This window comes from Entelurus aequoreus, linkage group LG08 (genome assembly GCF_033978785.1).
Source record: "Entelurus aequoreus isolate RoL-2023_Sb linkage group LG08, RoL_Eaeq_v1.1, whole genome shotgun sequence".
In the NCBI taxonomy this organism is placed as follows: domain Eukaryota; kingdom Metazoa; phylum Chordata; class Actinopteri; order Syngnathiformes; family Syngnathidae; genus Entelurus; species Entelurus aequoreus.
The window spans coordinates 1,457,651-1,478,481 of NC_084738.1; the positions used below are offsets into that span (position 1 = coordinate 1,457,651).

General features: G+C 38.0%; 1 protein-coding gene and 1 long non-coding RNA gene across 3 annotated transcripts in view; both read left to right on the forward strand.

Moving 5' to 3' along the window:
- Positions 1 to 13,527, forward strand: part of ass1 (argininosuccinate synthase 1) — an 82,542-nt gene extending 69,015 nt beyond the window's left edge. Inside the window, exons 14-16 of one of the 2 annotated variants that reach the window (XM_062055319.1) lie at positions 6,346 to 6,502; positions 13,171 to 13,236; positions 13,318 to 13,527. In XM_062055319.1, the coding sequence (XP_061911303.1) occupies positions 6,346 to 6,502; positions 13,171 to 13,236; positions 13,318 to 13,366 (272 nt within the window). In that variant the 3' untranslated portion in view covers positions 13,367 to 13,527. The remainder of the gene's footprint in view (positions 1 to 6,345; positions 6,503 to 13,170; positions 13,237 to 13,317) is intronic. The other variant, XM_062055320.1, reaches the window with a different exon arrangement.
- LOC133654917 (uncharacterized) lies at positions 2,387 to 4,270 on the forward strand. Its single transcript, XR_009826906.1, has 3 exons — positions 2,387 to 2,765; positions 3,703 to 3,818; positions 3,909 to 4,270. It is a non-coding gene; the product is annotated as an uncharacterized LOC133654917 (long non-coding RNA).
- Positions 13,528 to 20,831: the final 7,304 nt, after the last annotated feature.

Sequence of the window (20,831 nt, forward strand, 5' to 3'; positions counted from 1 at the left end):
AGAAGCACTAGATCTATTGTATTATTGTTGCGATGCGTGGGTTCATGTATTATTTGTGTAAGACCACAGCTATCAATGATGGTTTGGAGCGCCACGCACTGAGGGTCCGATGGGGTATTCATATGGATATTAAAGTCCCCCATTATGATTATATTGTCGGTGTGCGTCACTTGATCAGTAACAAACTCTGAGAATTCACTGATAAAGAAGACAAACATTTTCGCAAAAAAATCCTAAAAACACAAGTTTCTGTTGTGTAGAGAAACTTGGATTATTGGCAGATCCTTGCATTGATATTGTAACCTTGCTAACAAATATAGAACACAGGGGTCAAAACTTTTTACATAACTGAGGTGTTCCTCAAGGCACTCCTCCGAGTCCTCTCCTTTTTGGCAGTTACAAAAAATGTTCTTAATATGATATACAGTATGTACCGTATTTTCTGGACCATAGGACACACCGGATTATATGTCACACTGCCGATGAGTATGTGTATATATATTTATATATATATATATATATATATATATATATATATATATATATATATATATATATATATATATATATATATATATATATATATATATATATATATATATATATATATATATATATATATGTGTATATATATATACATATATATATATATATATATGTATATATATGTGTATATATATATACATATATATATATATGTATATATATATGTATATATATATACACATATATATATATGTATATATATATATATATATATATATGTATATATATATGTATATATATATACACATATATATATATGTATATATATACATATATATATATATATATATATATATATATGTATATATATATGTATATATATATATATATGTATATATATATATATATGTATATATATATATATATATGTATATATATATATATATATATATATGTATATATATATATATATATATATATATGTATATATATATATATATATATATGTATATATATATATATGTATATATATATATATGTATATATATATATATGTATACATATATATATATGTATATATATGTATATATATATATATGTATATATATATGTATATATATATATATATGTATACATATATATATATGTATATATATGTATATATATATATATGTATATATATATGTATATATATATATATATATACATATATATATATATACATATATATATATATATATATATATATACATATATATATATATATATATATATATATATATATATATATATATATATATATATATATACATATATATATATATATATATATATATATACATATATATATATATACATATATATATATATATATATATATATACATATATATATATATATATATATATATATATATATATATATATATATATATATATATATATATATACATATATATATATATATATATATATATATATATATATATATATATATATATATATATATATATATATATATATATATATATATATATATATATATATATATATATATACTAGGGTTGTCAAAGTTAACGCATTAACTATAATTTCCTTTAACGGTAAAAAGGATTTTAACGCGCATGCGTCCTGACTTCTGTTTGACCCTCGGTCCGTTCTGTAGAGTGGGGAAATGTAATGGCGTCCAGTTACTGTTGAGCCACAAGCTCGAAAATAGCGAGCAGAAATGCTCAAAGAAAGGGGGACAATATGGAAATCTCAGATCCAAAGCAAAGGCAAGTCGTTCTCTCGCCAGGACAAGACTATTTAATCTTCAATTGCCGTGAGACGACATCATTGGAGCGAACGCCTGCTGGCGCCTTTGCCGCTTGTAAAGAGGAGTAGCTTCACGTCATTGTTTACATTATAGCGGAGTGCATTATGTAGATCGTTACTTAAACTGCTTTAGTAAGATGGAATAAAAGCTTACCCGGCCGGCGGCACGGTGGGCCCGGTCCTGGAGATCCTGTCGCTGGCCAGCCTACTTGCATGGGGTCAGTGATCCCTTGTTCCCTGGGCACCGCGCATGCTGTTTTGGGTTGGGCTTTCTACGTGGCTGGGGCCGTACCTTGGCTCCCGCACATACTGGGAAACAAATATATTGTACATGCAAACATACATCCATACATACGTACATACACATGTTTATTCATACATACATGCACATATACATAGGTACATACCAGAGGTGTGGACTCGAGTCACATGACTTGGACTCGAGTCAGACTCGAGTCATGAATTTGATGACTTTAGACTCGACTTGACAAAATGTAAAGAGACTTGCAACTCGACTTAGACTTTAACATCAATGACTTGTGACTTCACTTGGACTTGAGCCTTTTGACTTGACATGACTTGCTACTTTCCCCAAAACCTAAAGCTTAAAAAGTTATTTGGGAGCGCTCCGTATCTTTCATTTTGTACGTGTCTGTCTATCAGCGTGTGTGCTGCGTGTCAGCGTGTGTGCTCTCAGTACAACAGCCAATCAAATTAGATCTACATTGTTTTCATCACACAGCATTCAGCCAATCAAATTGCAGGACAACCAATGAACAAGAGTTGTCAAACAACGCGCCAGTGAGAGAGATTTATACCAAAGTTGGTTTCGTTCGGGTATAAAAACTACGACTTGGTCAACAAAAAACGAATTGCCGTATGCAAATCACGCAGTTCGAATATTACAGACGGAGACGCAACAACTTCCAACTTCGTTCGACATTTGAACTTGCACAAAGAAGGGTAAGTTTTGAATGTAAGATAACGTTTAGTGGCTACGTAACGTGACTTTTATTTGCTGTGTAGTTAAATCAGTGAGGCTGTAAACTCACTGCTAACGTCATAACCATAGACATCTTATAAGGGTACGCAGCATCGAGCGCTACTGCCTACTGGCGCAGACGAGACGCGGGGCCGCCATCTTGGAGTGGTGACCCGCTCCACTCAGTGCAATTCATTTGGCAGGAGCAATGAACTGTCAGCGCATTTAATTCATTTTACCTCACTGAATACCACTCATTTTCACGCGCTTTTTTGTCATACGTGTAGCTATGATAACGGACACATGTTTTATTATTCATAGTTTGCTTAACAGTAATATAATATTCTTATATGCTATAAGTGACCAGACGTCCGAGATCAAAACTGGGAATATAAGCCCAGAGAAGGGGGAAAAAAACGGTCAGCTATTTTTAAGTTGAAGAAACAATATGATTACGTTATATATACATGCGTATATCCTACATAAACAATGTATGAATACATTAGATATCTATATATCTTATAGACCGTATCTCTGTTGCTGCAGCAGCAGAGAGTTTATTCTGTCTTGACACTTTGTATTGATATTTTGTATTACATTCTTCCCTTAAATGATAATGTTTACAGTGATTGTTATATATGTATTTTTTATGTATGTCGCTTTGGATAAAAGCGTCTGCCAAATACTTAAACTTATATAAACACCTGAAACTCTTTATATCAGCTAAAACCACCAATCTGTTTCACTGGATTCAGAATAAAACCAAATGCTGTCTTACCCAACAATGTTAGTATTTGAATATTGTTACTTGAAGACTTATTCCTTGTTACAATTATACTGTTAAGAAAGTATTGTCTTATATTTTTCCTAAAATGAGAATGCATCATAATCAGTGGCGGCTTGTGAATTTTGTTTTAGGTGGGGCTGAAAGTTTGTAAACCAAACCCCTGTAGGGGTGTCATCCTCCCCCAGAAGATTTATTTGTGATTTTCACATACAAATATTGAAGATCTTTGCTCCTTCTCAACTCTGTGGTAATGTTATTTTCATAAAATACAACCAATAGTACATTAATGTTAAATCTTACTTGTGAAAAGTAATCACCCGATTTCTATTTTCAACAGTCCGCTCATTTGAGCAGGAAAACGCTGAACACCAGCCTGGCATCTTTGTTTCCTACCTGTCAACTGTCAGTTTAGGCTGCTCGCCGGCTCCTCATCACCACTTCAAGATGCAATTTGCTCGCGTCACAGCAACCAATATTGCGTCTACTTATAAGATGTCTATGGTTATAACATCATTTCAAACACAGCAATATGTTGCGTCCACTGCAGTTTGCTACCTTATTCATACTTTTTGTCAAGTGATTTTTTTAAGCAGGGATGCATGAGGTACCAAACATAACGTTACGTTAGTCAATGTATCACACACAGTAACATAACGTTAGACGGCGGTCAGCAGCACCGCATATTTTAGCCACCTACAAAAAGACAAACATAGTCAAATAAAGGTCAGTTAAAATGTATACTATATTAAGAATATATGTACATATTGCATAGGGCCCTGACATCTAAAAAGTACAACTCTGTTCATTGTTATGTTCATGTATTTGTTATGTTTTTCATGTGTATGCACACATCAACACACATACAGTATGAGATGAGATCAATGAGATAAGGTAAGAACAGAATAGAAACTGCTGTGGAACTAGTTACAATGCAATATGCCATGGAAATACAATGTTAACACTTTTGTACAAATAAGTACAGTTGCACTTGTTTTTGCAAATGTGTTTATTCTGTAAAGGAATGAGTTAAATGTTTAAAATTGTTTAAACTATTAAAATGACTGGTTAATAGTGCTATTATGAATTGCAATGTCAGTACTATTTTTTTTCCTGCTATTTCAAATGCACATGTTTTAATAAATAAATACAGCGGTTTAAAAGCATACACAATTTGTGTAAAAATATTAGTCTGTGGTTAAAAGGACTTGAAAGGACTCGAAACTCAAAATGCAGGACTTGTGACTTGACTTGAGACTTTCCAGTCTTGACTTTGGACTTGACTCGGACTTGCCTGTCTTGACTCGGGACTTGACTCGAGACTTGAGGGCAAAGACTTGAGACTTACTTGTGACTTGCAAAGCAATGACTTGGTCCCACCTCTGGTACATACACACATACATACATGCATACACACACACGGTACAGACATCCACACACGCATTCACTGTACAAACATACATACATACCTAATCACACACTTTCGGCTTCACAATAATAGCGCTATGCGTCACATCTAGTCTATCCTCCAAAACAATGAAGTCTTACATTACAATCATGCTTTGCCAAAGATGTTTTGTAATGTATTATGTTGTATTCCTACCTAAATAAATGTTTCATGACAGATTAAAATTAAGTGTATATTCTTTTATAACCTGTCCCGATTGATAGTCCGCAATTACAGAATGTTTAGCAGGCTAAATATTACATGACGTACTGAGCCCCGGGACGGACAAGCTTCACAGTGTCTCGGCTGAATGAGCAGGTATCGGACACCTCGGCCTCCTTGGACGTATCCTCGCTCATCCATGCGGACTGGACACTGGCCGAGAGTTGGTGGAGTCGGCTCTCTTGGTTGCTTTGTTGGGTCTGCTCCCCTCACCCCATTAGACGATGGTGTGGAACACCATTGTTTTACTTTTCTGGCTGGTTGCATCAGCTCTGCTATTTTAATGTCTTTAATGTCCTTTGTTTCCTTTGATGTTTGATGTTTCCCTCTTACACACATGTTTATGTGTGCTATAGCTATGAGGTTTTTTTCCCCTTGGCCTCATTCTGAACCCCCTCTCCAGAAGCCCAGGCAGACTGAATATTGTTTTTGGCTCATTTTAAAGGTTGACAAATCGAAAAGTTCACAAAAAAGGGTTTTCTATATTTATATACTTTTTTTTAATATATATATATATATATATATATATATATATATATATATATATATATATATATATATATACATATATATATATATATATACTTATATATTTGTACATATACTGTAATATTGTACATGGTAATTGGGATTTGTTATATATTGTATATATTATATAAAAATATATTATAATAATATATATACAGTATATATTATATACTGTATATATAATATGTATATGTTATATTTTATATTGCTACTATGGTACATTTTTAGTCTACCCTTTCCATCCTTTGTAACTGAGCCACTGTGTGGAACAATTTCCCTTGTGGATCAATAAAGTTTGTCTAAGTCTAAATCGAGGTTGCACTGCAGAATGTTACAACTAAACATACTGATGTGTGATGTATTGTATCTGATACATATTATATTGCCTATTGAATTGGGTTAGGTTGCAATATGTATGTATAGAAAAAAGTACAACACATCTATTTTACAGTATTTGTGAAATTATTTAAAAATGCATTATGTGAATAAAGGCCTCACTCCTGATTGATGGCTGGTATTATCTGCAATTAAGTAAAAAAACAATATCAGGTAATTGTCTTTGTCTCTTCTCTCGCATCAGGTTTCTGGTACAGTCCGGAGTTTGATTTCGTGCGACACTGCATAGCCAAGTCTCAGGAGAACATTGAGGGCAAAGTGCAGCTGTCTGTCTTCAAGGGTCAGGTCTACATCCTGGGACGAGAGTCACCTAAGTCGCTGTACAACGAGGAGCTGGTCAGGTGAGCATAGGAGAAGATGAAATGTCAGACACTGCTTGTTCACAAGTTGACAGATGTGTGGGGGACTTTGGCCAGTTCTGGGCACAGTGCCGCCTTCCCAAACTTTTACGAGCCCACCCGTTGTCAGGTCAGCTTGCCCGGGTTCTCTTTACAACCTCCATCAACTTACTACACAGTCCCTGCTCGCACAAAGACATCAGAGAAGTCTCAAGCTCCGTTCCTGGAGGGCGGCCCTCGACCCCTACCCCTCCCCTCCGCCGCACCCCCGTGGCCTCCTCGCCGCGCTAACAGTGGGTTTGTTCAGTAGGGTGACCCCTGATGCCCCGTGGGCAGGCTGAGCACTGACCAAAGTAAAAAGTAAAAAAAAAAAAAAAAAAAAACACACCATATGCCTCTCCATCTCCACTTGAGTCACACACACTCCACTTGTACCCTAGAGTCAGGGCGCTATTAGTGTATTGAGCCAAAGGAGCGAGAGATGATTTTAAAAGGGGAAAGTAGCAAAGTGTCACGCTTGTTAAGCAGGTCAGAGAGAGCCACGCTAAGAAACCCCGCCTCAAGTGGACTGACATTTTGTTTCTTACGCTGCAGAGGGAGTATTTTGTTCTGTAAGAGAAAAAAGTGAAAGGCATTGGATGGAACCTCAAAGATCTAACAAAATCCTTTCAGGGATGCCGGTTTGACCTCCGTTTTGCTTGGATTCCTCAGCTTTTCCCATAGGAACTAACAGAAATCTAAATCAAATTGTTGCCATCAAAACCTTTATTTACTGTGCTGACAATGTTTTAAAAAGCTTTCTTAGCAGCCATATAAGTGTAAAAAAAAATTAAGACGTCAAAACAAGACACTCAATAAATAAATTATTTAATGGGTAACTGCATTTTTGGGGGGAATTTTGCCTATTGTTCACAATCATTATGAAAGACATGACGGATGTATTTTTAAAAAATGCATTCTAAATAGTAAATACCGTATTTTTCGGAGTATAAGTCCCTCCGGCCGAAAACGCATAATAAAGAAGGAAAAAACCATATATAAGTCGCACTAGAGTATAAATCGCATTTTTGGGGGAAATTTATTTGATAAAACCCAACACCAAGAATAGACATTTGAAAGGCAATTTAAAATAAATAAAGATTAGTGAACAACAGGCCGAATAAGTGTACATTATATGATGCATAAATAACCAACTGAGAACGTGCCTGGTACTTCACCCTTGCTCCTGATGGCTGCTGGTTAGCGCCTTGCATGGCAGCTCCCGCCATCAGTGTGTGAATGTGTGTGTGAATGGGTGAATGTGGAAATACTGTCAAGGCGCTTTGAGTACCTTTAAGGTAGAAAAGCGCTATACAAGTATAACCCATTTATCATTTATTTATTTATGTTAACGTAACATATTTTGGTAAGAGTCATTCAAATAACAATAACAGATAGAACATGTTATACGTTTACCAAACAATCTGTCACTCCTGATCAATTTTCATAGGTACAGAAGTAGTAGCAGGTAGCATCTTATTTTTCAAAATGCACTTCTGCCATGACCCGCCCCCGCCAAATTTTTATTGGTTGACGTGTGTGTGTGACGATTGCTGATATACGCCTAGTCTCTTACGTGAATGAGATAAATAATATTATTTTATATTTTACGGTAATGTGTTAATAATTTCACACATAAGTCGCTCCAGAGTATAAGTCGCACCCCCGGCCAAACTATGAAAAAAACGGCGATTTATAATCCAAAAAATACGGTAAATGCGTTTAAAAGTCAGTTTACAATGGAGACTATGGGAGCCGCTCTATTCCACCTATAAAGCCCTTAAAAACATCCAGACACCTCTATTAAGGTTTTATATACATGATGTAAGTATATACCTGTATGTAATGTAGTAACGGGCACATTTAATAACATTTAATATTTAAGTATTTTGATCATTTTAAGCATACGCGGCGCTTTAATTTAAAAAACGCAACACAACGTTGTTTTTTGGGTTTTTTCAACATCACTAATTACTACTCACTGCAGACTTCATGAGAGCTAACAAACACAATAAAACACCACTTACTGTACAAGATCTGCTCTCACTGCGATACCGACTGATAGAATGTTGTTATATCCCCATTTAGATGAAGAATGACTCATAATCCTCGCAAAGAAAAGGGGGGTGGAACCAAGCGTCTTTTCGTGTCGTTCTCACCATTTCCAGGTATAAATTAGCTGTTAGAGTTTACTAACATGTCAGAATACGTCCTCATCTTTCTACTATCCAGGTGAGAGGCATCATTTATGATCTGAATAAAGTTTGATGAACAAGGAAACCGCTCATCAGTGGATCATGTCAACATAGGCACACAAGCTTGTGATCACGGCGCCGCTATAAATAGTTTGTCTGCGTTAGCACTTATAATAACAATATCACTAATACTTGGGTAATATTCAAATCACGAAATGTAAATGGAGTATTGTTGGTGCGTTTTGGATGGTTATTTATTGGGTTATACGGGCGGAATAGAAGATCTCCCATTGGCTTTATTGTTAGCAGACTTTTATTTTTACGTTTATTTAGGAGTTAGAATGCCTGCAGTGGAGCTAATGAGAGCCATGACGTCATTGTTTCTATTGCAATTTTTCTGACCATAAAACTCAAATAACCATACGAAAAGCCTCAAAAATACTCCATTTACATTTCGTGATCTGAATATTAACCAGTTATTAGCGGTATTTTTATTATAAGCACTAACATTAAGGACCTATATTTAGCTGCGCATTGATCAGTGTTGCTATGTTTCCATCATCGACTGGTGAGCTGCTTTCTCGCCTCTGAGTTTGTGAAAGGTAATTCTAGATCTTAAATAATGCCTCTCACCTTGAAATAATGATGTGGACATAAACTGAGAAGTTGGTCAACTTTGACAGCCTTTACCCACCCCTTTTTTAATCTTTCACAAGAACTATGAGTCATTCTTCATCTAAACAGGAATATATCAACATAATAACAGTTGGCATCCCGGCGACAGCAGACGTTGTACAGTAAGTGATAAATAATTATGTTTGTTGGCTCTAATGAAGTCTGCAGTGATGCTGTTGAAGGAAAAAGTGAACGTTGTGATGCGTCTATAAAATGGATGCACTTCCTTATGCTTAAAATTAGCAAAATACGTCAATGTTACATGTTACTATGAATGTGCCTGTTATTACATAACATATATACTTACAACACTTATATAAAACAATGATGGAGGTGTTTAGAGGTTTTTTAGAATTTTATAGGTAGAATAGACCAATTTCATACAGGCTTCATTGTAAGCTGATTTTTGCTCGCATTTATTTACTAGTTATAATGCAAAAAAAAGAAGAAAGAAAAACATATGTGTTCTTGTCTGACATAAAGATTGTGAATGATAGGCAACATTCCAAAAAAAGTGCAGTTCCCCTTTAATGTGACGGTAATTCCTGTTGCATTTAATTTTTTTCAAACATTCTTTCTTGTCACTTTTGAGTGTAAAAATAACCGCTATGCAACCTAAAAACAACAAAACACAAGTCGAAACTAAAAATACGCTCAAATGTTTTGTGGCACTTAGTACTGAGGTGTGTGAAATGGTGCAACCGCACTAAAAACACTTAAGTTTAACTGAAACATTTTTGACATAATTGCAGCACAGTATAAAGTAATTTATTACAAAACTCATATCTTTACACTACAATGCTTAAAACTTCATTTTTAGGCTTAACGTTGCTACCTTGTTGAGCCTGCGACTAAGGTGTTGGGTTTCCCTGTCTCAAAGTAGTCCTGAGGCCAACTGACAGATGGGCACAGAGGTTCTTCACAACTTGACAAATGCTGATTCCTAATGGCTTTGATAGGCAGTAATATAATAGCATTTTATTAATGGAGCAAAAACATTTAAAAAAAAAAAAAACATTCCTGTATGACGCATTTTGACTACCAAATTGCATTTGTATCCAAATATTGGGATATTTTCTTAAGCACATTTTATTTATGCAAGCAAATAATAACCTGTGATTAATCATGAGTTATCACAGTTCAAGAGTGTGATTAATCTGATTTAAAAAATGAATCACCAATTTAAATACCCATTTTATTTGTGCTAAGTGAACACTTGGCACACGTGCACTGATGAGACCCAATTAAAGAGCATCAGCCTGCCTTTACAATTGCAATGTATAACCTGCAAACTACAATCACAATAATAAACATAATGTATTGTTAAAGTAATACTTCTCTGACAGTGTCAATCAAACATTTGTGCAGACATACTGTTCTTAATAATGCATCCTCAGACCTCGAATCTTAACTTTTTAAGGTCAAGGAAAGTGTTGCCATAAAGGAGGGCTCATATTTTAGGGCACCAAGGCAAGTTAGAAGGGCACCAAGGAAAATATAAATTTATTTCGAGGCAGGGGCTCCAAAGCATGCATGCATACATTATATATATAAATATATAAACTGCTTTTTTAATTCATTATTAATGTAAACTTGTCAGCTTTTTGTCATTTCATGATGCCTTTATCTCTATTTTTACATTTTGATCGAGGGAGGTATTTTTTATTAGTATTTATTTATTTTTTTAAGTTGTGTACATTTATATGTATGTATACATGTAGATGCTGTATCGGGACAGATCCATTAAGAGTTTGAGCAGAAATATGTCATATAGGAATTAACAACACACAATAACACATTAACAAAATGCTGTGTCACATGAATGTTTTTTGAAGTAATACCTTTGTGACATGAAAAAAATACAAGCAATGTAAAAAAAACAAAAACCTTGTGTTCACTTTTTGATTTTAAAATAAAACACAAAGCAGTTTGGCTAATGAAGATGAAGTCCAATAAACAAGCTCTGTTCTTCTCTTGGTTCAGTACAACAGTTTGGCCAACAAAAATAAAGAGGCGTGACACCTCTCACATCGAATACAAAATCTTCACAGCCTTCGTTCAGTTCAATGAGATGACAAAACATTTTAGCTAATATTGATGTTATTTGAACACAAATACAGTTTGCAGTTAAATAAAGGAGGATTGAGCATCCCAGTCAAGAAACTAAAGACTTTATAAACAAGTTGTGTCATTGTTCCCGACACATCGCCTGCTGCATTTCCTCACGACATTAACTTTCAGTCACAGCAGCTGATGGATGCTGTATTGAGAAAATAAAGCAACAGCAAAAAGTTTTTCTCCTTTGCTGTATACTTTCAGTGTGGGGACAAGTGCATCTGTCTCCAATATTGTCCACACCTGTCTCCATCTAAACACAGCAGTGCGCTCTTAAACGCACGCCGGGAAGCGAGGGAAAATGACGTTAAACCCAGCAGTTGGTTGCGTTTACTCCGAGGGGGAAATCTCCGGAGCAAAATCTGTGTAGCTTGTCCGCCATGATTATCAAGCCTAACGACGCTAGTCCGCAATTTTTTAAGGGCAATACGGCAAATAACAGGGCGGTTGCCGTGGTTAAATTCGCGCTCTGCATCCTGTATATTCATATCCTCCTGACAACCATTTATGTTTTCCAAAACAGGGATATTTTTTACCCATATTTGTAAGTCTGACCAAAGAAATCGAGCAAAAACAAATGCCCACATACACACGTATAAGCTTGAATTCATTTCTTGTTAAAAGGATTACAGGTACTGTATGAATGTACCCACAATATATAGCCTATGCTTGGGAATGATATACCTGGAAGCAGCATACATTTGCGGTTGCACAATGACTTACTGCACACACACACACACACACACACACACACACACACACATAAACCCCCACCGACATCTCGCTGTTTCTCAGTAGGCAACAGTAAACGGCATCATTAACACAGTGGTAACACAGCCCATCACCGCACCCATCTGAGAGGGAAATGTCACCCTCCTCGCTGTCGGCTGGCTCGCCTCTCAATTAAACTGCAGGGTTTCTAAGAGCGATACACACACACACACACACACACACACACACACGCTGCCATATTTTCCAAAGCCACTCACTCATAATGGCGTTCAGGTGCCAGGCAGGGAGCCTTGTATTGAGAGTTGATGATTTAGTTGTCAGACTTTCTTTTTATAGTGTTTATCCTATCATTTGTTGGCAATTTCCTCTTTGGCTAAGTGCTCCCGAAGAATGAGAGTGAGAGGCGAACACCGGGTGTCGCGCCGAGGAGAGGACTTCGCCAGGCAGTGTATTAAAAGCACGGCAGGTAGAAAACTGCCGTAATTACACGGCCGCGCGGACGCTCTTTTGAGCTGCGTGCACTCGGGGGAGTTGACGATACGATTCCGATAGTTTGTTGGCGGCACAATCTGAATTGATTTAACGTCTTTTTAGACAGAAGGTCGCAAATGTACAGGAGAATGAGGGCATCATAACTCCCGTCTTGATATCATGGGATTGTTTTATGAAGAGCTTTATGTGCATCTTTTATCTGCGTGTGTACACAGTCTCTAATATCGATGTATTCAGTGCAAGCAACACCAAAGCGGAGCGTCAACAATCAATAGTCACATTATTTCCAAAGAGCACTTTATCAATGATCCAGTTATCCCAGCAGTTGATGAGGCTTCACGTCTCGTCTGTTTACTGCTCTTCACCTAAACATTTCCCTTTGGTTTGTCTCCTTGCGTCTTGTGTTGTGTTCCGTCGCTCCAGCATGGACGTGCAAGGAGACTACGACCCGTGCGACGCTTCGGGATTCATCAGGATTAACGCCGTCAGGTGAGCGCCCCCGCCAAGATGACCCACAACTATAGATGAGATCATCCAAAATAATTGACCCTAGCTCCGTTTACCCCGCAGGCTAAAGGAGCATCAGCGTCTGCAGGGCCTCTCCAAGACCAAGCAGTGAAGTCCACTGAACCACAAGTAATGCCACGAAAATACTTGACGATGTTATCACTGCCATGTAATATGTCAAAAATTAGGCTACAAACTGTTACTCACATTCCTAATAATTGGTAAAATTATAAATAAAGGACCAAACAAGCGCTGCGTTAGCATTTTGACTGTTTGTCTCAATGTGTTGTCTACTTGCACTGCAAAAAGTCAGTGATCAAAAACAAGAAAAAAAACTACAAAATTTAGGGGTATTTTATTTGAACTAAGCAAAATTATCTGCCAATAGAACAAGAAAATTCGGCTTGTCAAGGCTTTCCAAAACAAGTCAAATTAGCTAACCTCAATGAACCCAAAAATACCTTAAAATAAGTATATTCTCACTAATAACAAGTGCACTTTTCTTAGTAGAAAAAAAAAAAATTAGACCTCTTTGCTCAATATGTTGAGAAATATTCTTAAATTAAGTAAATGCTAGTGCCATTATCTTGACATAATGATATGCGGCCGGCATTACATTTCTTGAAACCAGCAAACTTATACTAAAAACTAATTTATTGTTCTTAACGGAAAGGCAACAAGGCAACCGCTTGTTTCTCTCGGGGTCTCCTAGCCGCTCAGGCAAATCATATTGTCTAAAAATGCATTTTTCCATCGATAACATGACATCATCGCGCCAAGTACATGCTCTTTCAGTTAATTAGTGCGCATATATACAGCCCCGCCCCCGGCCAAAACATTTTTTAATTGTAATTTTGAAGAATTTATCTGAATGTGCATGAACTATTTCTGTTCAAAATTGTTAGAAATGTCACATGTGAAATGTTTAAATATTAACTGTCAGTTTACTGTACTGTGCCAACTGTACTACTATATGAGTACGTATTATCTCTTGTTTCATTGAGAATAAAACGGCAAAGTCCATTTGGCTGTCATCCGTTTTAATTATGAGACAAAATTGCGTCAAAATCATGATTTTTTTTTTTCATGCTTGAAGTAAGAAATTATTACTTAAAAAAAGTAGTTTTATACTTGTGAGTGTTGATGACACAGCTTTGCAACAGTTGATATTCTAGTTTCAAGCATGTTTTACTCAATATAGGTTATCAAATCTCAGCAACAAGCTGTAATATCTTACCGAGATAATTTAGGACGAAAACACTTAAAACAAGTAAAACACTCTAACATAAAATCTGCTTAGTGAGAAGAATTATCTTATCAGACAGAAAATAAGCAAATATCACCCTTATTTGAGATATTTAATCTTACTTAGATTTCTGTTTTTGCAGTGTGTACATACTGTAAGAAACATAGATACCCTAGATCAGGGATATTCAACAAAGCTAAGGACCAGGGGGCCGGACTTTCCTCACTATGAATTTTATTTTGTATATTCCGAATAACCAGTAGATTTTGGTCTATTTATTTTGTCAGAGTTACAGTATCCTGCTGTTGTTTAGGACCTTCTGAAAAGAAGCTTGTATGACAGCACTCCAGTGTTTTTTAAGAATCTGCTGCAAAAATGGTAGCCTCTCACAAGTTTTTGGAACTGAACTTGTGAGCCATCTGTTGAATAGCCGAAATTATGAAAAAGAGAGGACCTAGATTTGAATCTTGAGGAACTATACTAGTATACCGAATTTTTTGGACTACAAGGCGCACTTAAAATCCTTTAATTTTCTCAAAACTGTTATGGGTCGACAAGGGGGAAGAAGACGGCACAACAACAGAGGATCTAGCTCAACGGTTTTATTGAGCACTTGATGATTACGTGGGGTGTATATGCTACTATGTGTGTGAATGGAATACTATGTTAAGTTAAAATTAAAGTACCAATGATTGTCACACACACACTAGGTGTGGGGAAATTATTCTCTGCATTTGACCCATCACCCTTTATCACCCCCTGGGAGGTGAGGGGAGCAGTGGGCAGCAGCGGTGGCCGCGCCCGGGAATCATTTTTGTTGATTTAACCCCCAATTCCAACCCTTGATGCTGAGTGCCAAGCAGGGAAGTAATGGGTCCCATTTTTATAGTCTTTGGTATGACTCGGCCGGGGTTTGAACTCACAACCTACCGATCTCAGGGCGGACACTCTAACCACTAGGTGTGGAAATTAATAATAAATAACCCGAGGGTTTGTTGGATGTGGCAGCGACCAAGTCCAGAGGGGGAGAAGCAAAGAGGTCTGTGGTCCGAGCGGGGTCGTGGGGCAGGAGAGAGGCGTCCAGAAGTCCGAGCGTGGGGTCGAGGATCGGGGAAGGCAATCAAGGTCCGGGGGGAAGAGCAGCAGCAGAAGCGCACAGCTAAAGCTGAGATACGGAGGACTGTGGGGACAAGAGACGACAAGGACAAGGCACGAGGTAGACAAGTGAGAGGAGTCAGAGACGAGAAGTTTACTGTATACAGGGCTACGTTCCGACGAGGAGAAGTCAGCGGCGAGGCTCTTTATACTGTCGCTTCTCATTAGCTCCAGGTGCTTCGATTGCAGATTGCCTCCGGCTGTGGCGGCGCGTGGGCGCGGTCTGCGCAGCGAGCGCGGGGGCGTGTCTAGCGGCGCTCTCAGTGGAGCTTCTAGGTGCTCCCGCAGAAGAGGGAAAAGCGGACTGCGCGTGCGCATGCGCCGTGACAAAACCTCAACGGTGAGCCTTATAACACGGTGCGCCTAATGTACGAAATAATTTTGGTTGTGCTTGTCGACCTGGAAGCTAATTTATTTGGTACATGGTGAAATGATAAGTGTGACCAGTAGATGGCAGTCACACATAAGAGATACGTGTAGACTGCAATATGACTCAAGTAAACAACACCAAAATGTTATATGTTCCATTGAAAATATAGAACATTACACACGGGGATCAAAAATCTTATCAAAATGTTTTAGTACGACTTTGGTAAGCTATGAAGCCGCACTGCTTGATGGATTGTACTGTGCTTCAACATACCAGTATTATGTGTATGAGGTAAAACATATTATCTGGCATTTTGTTTCGCAATATTATGCAAAAGCAACTTTTCTTACCTTCTGGTACCTGCTAATCTGTACTTGGGATCTGCGTAAATCCTGAAAAATTGTGCGCGTCCGCCTTTGTAGTCCGTACTGACGCCATAGTCGAAAAGCTTCTTCTTTTTCTCTATCTTCTTGTTATTGGACATTCATCCTCTGCTGTTGCCACTTCTAATATAAAGTAGCATAAATTTCTTACTTATATCTGTCAGTAAACTCGCCATGAAAGCGCTAAAACATACCGGTGTAGTGAGTTTACTTTATACACATTATATCACAAGTTAGGACCTGGTTGTTCTATGTTTGCTAGCAAAGGTAAAATGCAGGAATCTGCCAATATGTTCACAATGGTCCGCGCTAGTGTTTTTCTGAATGTTCTGCAAAAATGGGGCCAGTATGATGTCATTCTTGGGCCTGATTTTTGCTCCCTGGCCCGCCAGTTGAATAGCCCTGCCATAGATGGTGGCCAGACACTGTAGCCACTGGAGCAGAAGCAACGAAAGCTATTTGTGAGCTTCAATGACACCGGTCCAATCAAACGATAGGTCACACGAACGCTCAGCGTGAGGTCTCGGGGCTCGGGTGGAGATTGAGCCACTTTCAAGACAAAATGTTGTGCCATCGATCGATTTTGTTGCCTTTTTAGCTGTTGGTTTGATTGAACTCCAACATCTCACAGAAGCGAGTACACCCCTCAGATTGCAGCTAGTACTATATCGAAAGTCAACTTGGATATACTTTAGAGTAGCCAGTGTCCAACTTTTGTAGATTTACACAACACAGCTTCAGCCTCATAGTCTGGGGCTGCATGAGGGCTGCGGGTCATTGAGAAGTTTAATTCCAACATGTACTGTGAAGCAGTTTACCCTTTGGAAACTCACAGGTTTCTTGCATAACAACAAATGCCCGAGAGCATTTAGGCGCTGCTTGATTGACAGTCACATTCGGAGCACTTGTGTTGTCAGCTATTTAGACAAATACGGCTTTGTGTAGGTCTTTTTTTTTAAATGATTAAAAATCAGGTACTCCAATATCCGCCTGGCACATAAGATCCTAAATGATGCTGCTCCCCCCCTAAAACAAGAAGTGTTAGGGTCTGTCTTCTCCCAATCAGCCTTTTCCTACAAAGCCATCAAAGAATGGAATGGGCTTCCAGACAATCTAAAGCAGAGCTGGGCAAATATTTTGACTCGGGGGGCCATATTGAGAGAAAAAATGTGTCTGGGGTGCCAAGGTGTATGTGTATATAAATTGTGTGTTTGGGTCCCTTTTTTTCCAGGAACATTAATACCAAAAGTCATATAGTTCTAAAAACGTTATGACAGACCACCTAAAAAAAAAAACGGAATGGAATTTTACAGTTTTATTTATTGAATGGGACACCCAAAATGCACATTGAAATAAAGAAAGTGGGATTTACAATATTAACTATGAACAATAAAACACTGAATATTAAAGGCCTACTGAAATGAATTTTTTTTATTTAAACGGGGATAGCAGATCTATTCTATGTGTCATACTTGATCATTTCGCGATATTGCCATATTTTTGCTGAAAGGATTTAGTATAGAACAACGACAATAAAGATTGCAACTTTTGGTATCTGATAAAAAAAAGGCTTGCCCCTACCGGAAGTAGCGTGACGTAGTCAGTTGAACATATACGCAAAGTTCCCTATTGTTTACAATGATGGCCGCATGAAGTGAGAGAGATTCGGACCGAGAAAGCGACAATTTCCCCATTAATTTGAGCGAGGATGAAAGATGTGTGGATGAGTAAAGTGCAAGTGAAGGACTAGTGGGGAGTTGAAGCTATTCAGATAGGGAAGATGCTGTGAGAGCCGGGGGTGACCTGATATTCAGCTGGGAATGACTACAACAGTAAATAAACACAAGACATATATATACTCTATTAGCCACAACACAACCAGGCTTATATTTAATATGCCACAAATTAATCCTGCATAAAAACACCTACGTGTTTGTTACGCTAGCTCCTCTGCTAGCTCCTAGCTCCATAGAACACGCCAATACAATTCAAACACCTGATCAACACACACAATCACTCAGCCCAAAAGACCGTTCACCTAACCCAAGGTTCATAAAGCTTATATATTTTTAAAAAGTTACGTACATACGCAAAAAAAAGTTGCGCACATACGGTCAAGCGATCAAATGTTTAGAAGCCAAAGCTGCATACTCACAGTAGCACGTCTGCGTCTTTGTCATCCAAATCAAAGTAATCCTGGTAAGAGTCTGTGTTGTCCCAGTTCTCTACAGGCGTCTGTGTATCGAAGTCAAAAGTCCTCCTGGTTAGAGTCTCTGTTATCAGAGTTCTTCCATCTTGACTGCATCTTCCGGGAATGTAAACAAAGAAGCGCCGGCTGTGTACTGTTGTCGCTGACTACGTTCGAAAAATACGTCCATTTCGCACCGACAACTTTCTTCTTTGCTTGCTCAGCTTCCTTCTCCATAATGCAATGAACATGATTGCAACAGATTCACGAACACAGATGTCCAGAATACTGTGGAATTATGAAATGAAAACAGAGCTTTTTCGTATCGGCTTCAATGTGGAAGGCATACCCGTGTTCGCCGGGCTACGTCACGCGCATACGTCATCCTCAGAGGCGTTTCGAACCGGAAGTTTAGCGGCAAATTTAAAATGTCACTTTATAAGTTAACCCGGCCGTATTGGCATGTGTTATAATGTTAAGATTTCATCATTGATATATAAACTATCAGACTGCGTGGTCGGTAGTAGTGGGTTTCAGTAGGCCTTTAACAACATATGAACATCACTCCTCTTTCACTTCTCAGACCAGCTCCTCCATAGTTGTGTATGGAGAGCTACGTAGAGCTACAGGAACGTCATGGCATTACAAAGTGTCCAATCAAAGCAAAGTCAAAGCCATTTATCAACAACACCCAGAAACGCCACCGGCTTCGCTGGGCCATTGCTCATCTAAGATGGACTAATGCTAAGTGGAAAAGTGTTCTGTGGTCTGACGAGTCCACATTTCAAATTGTTTTTGGAAACTGTGGACATCGTGTCCTCCGGAACAAAGAGGAAAAGAACCATTCGGGTTGTTCTAGGCGCAAAGTTCAAAAGCCAGCATCTGTGATGGTATGGGGGTGTATTAGTGGCCAAGGCATGGGTAACTTACACATCTGTGAAGGCACCATTAATGCTGAAAGGTACATACAGGTTTTGAAGCAACATATGTTGCCATCCAAGCAACGTTATCATGGACGCCCCTGCTTATTTTAGCAAGACAATGCCAAGCCACGTGGCAACAGCGTGGCTTCATAGTAAAAGAGTGCAGGTACTAGACTGGCCTTTTTTGGGAAAGTGTTGCTGGCATTAAATTCTAAGTTAATGATCATTCGTCCCAAAAAATTAGGTTTCTCAGTTTGAACATTAACACAACGTGCAAACTTCACTGGTTTTGGGTTTTGTATATAACACGTTTAAAAACAACCCCAGTTGGCCAACGTGCTGTACAGACATAGGAAAAGATTGCCCGGATCCCTCTCCAACTCAAAGCCAAAAGGGGGCATTCTGATATTATAATTTCTAGTAGAGATGTCCGATATTATCGGCCGATAAATGCTTTAAAATTTAATATAGACAATTATCGGTATCTGTTTCAAAAAGTAAAATGTATGACTTTTTAAAACGCCGCTGTACGGAGTGGTACACGGACGTAGGGAGAAGTACAGAGCAGTTGCGTCTCCCAGTCATACTTGCCAACCCTCCCGATTTTTCTGGGAGACTCCCGAATTTCAGTGCCCCTCCCGAAAATCTCCCAGGGCAACCATTCTCCCGAATTTCTCCCGATTTCCAACCAGACAACAATATTGGGGACATGCCTTTAAGGCACTGCCTTTGCGTGCCGGCCCAATCACATAATATCTACGGTTTTTCACACACACAAGTGAATGCAAAGCATACTTGGTCAACAGCCATACAGGTCACACTGAGGGTGACCGTATAAACAACTTTAACACTGTTAAGAATATGCGCCACACTGTGAACCCACACCAAACAAGAATGACAAACACATTTCGGGAGAACATCCGCACCGTAACACAACAGAACAAATACCCAGAACCCCTTGCAGCACTAACTCTTCCGGGACGCTACAATATACACCCCCCGCTAACCCCTATCCTACCTCAACCTCCTCATGCTCTCTCGAGGAGAGCATGTCCCAAATTCCAAGCTGCTGTTTTGAGGCATGTTAAAAAAAAGAATGCACTTTGTGACTTCAATAATAAATATGGCAGTGCCATGTTGGCATTTTTTTTTCCATAACTTGAGTTGATTTATTTTGGAAAACCTTGTTACATTGTTTAATGCATCCAGCGGGGCATCACAACAAAATTAGGCATAATAATGTGTTAATTCCACGACTGCATATATCGGTATCGGTTGATATTGGAATCGGTAATTAATAATAATAATAATA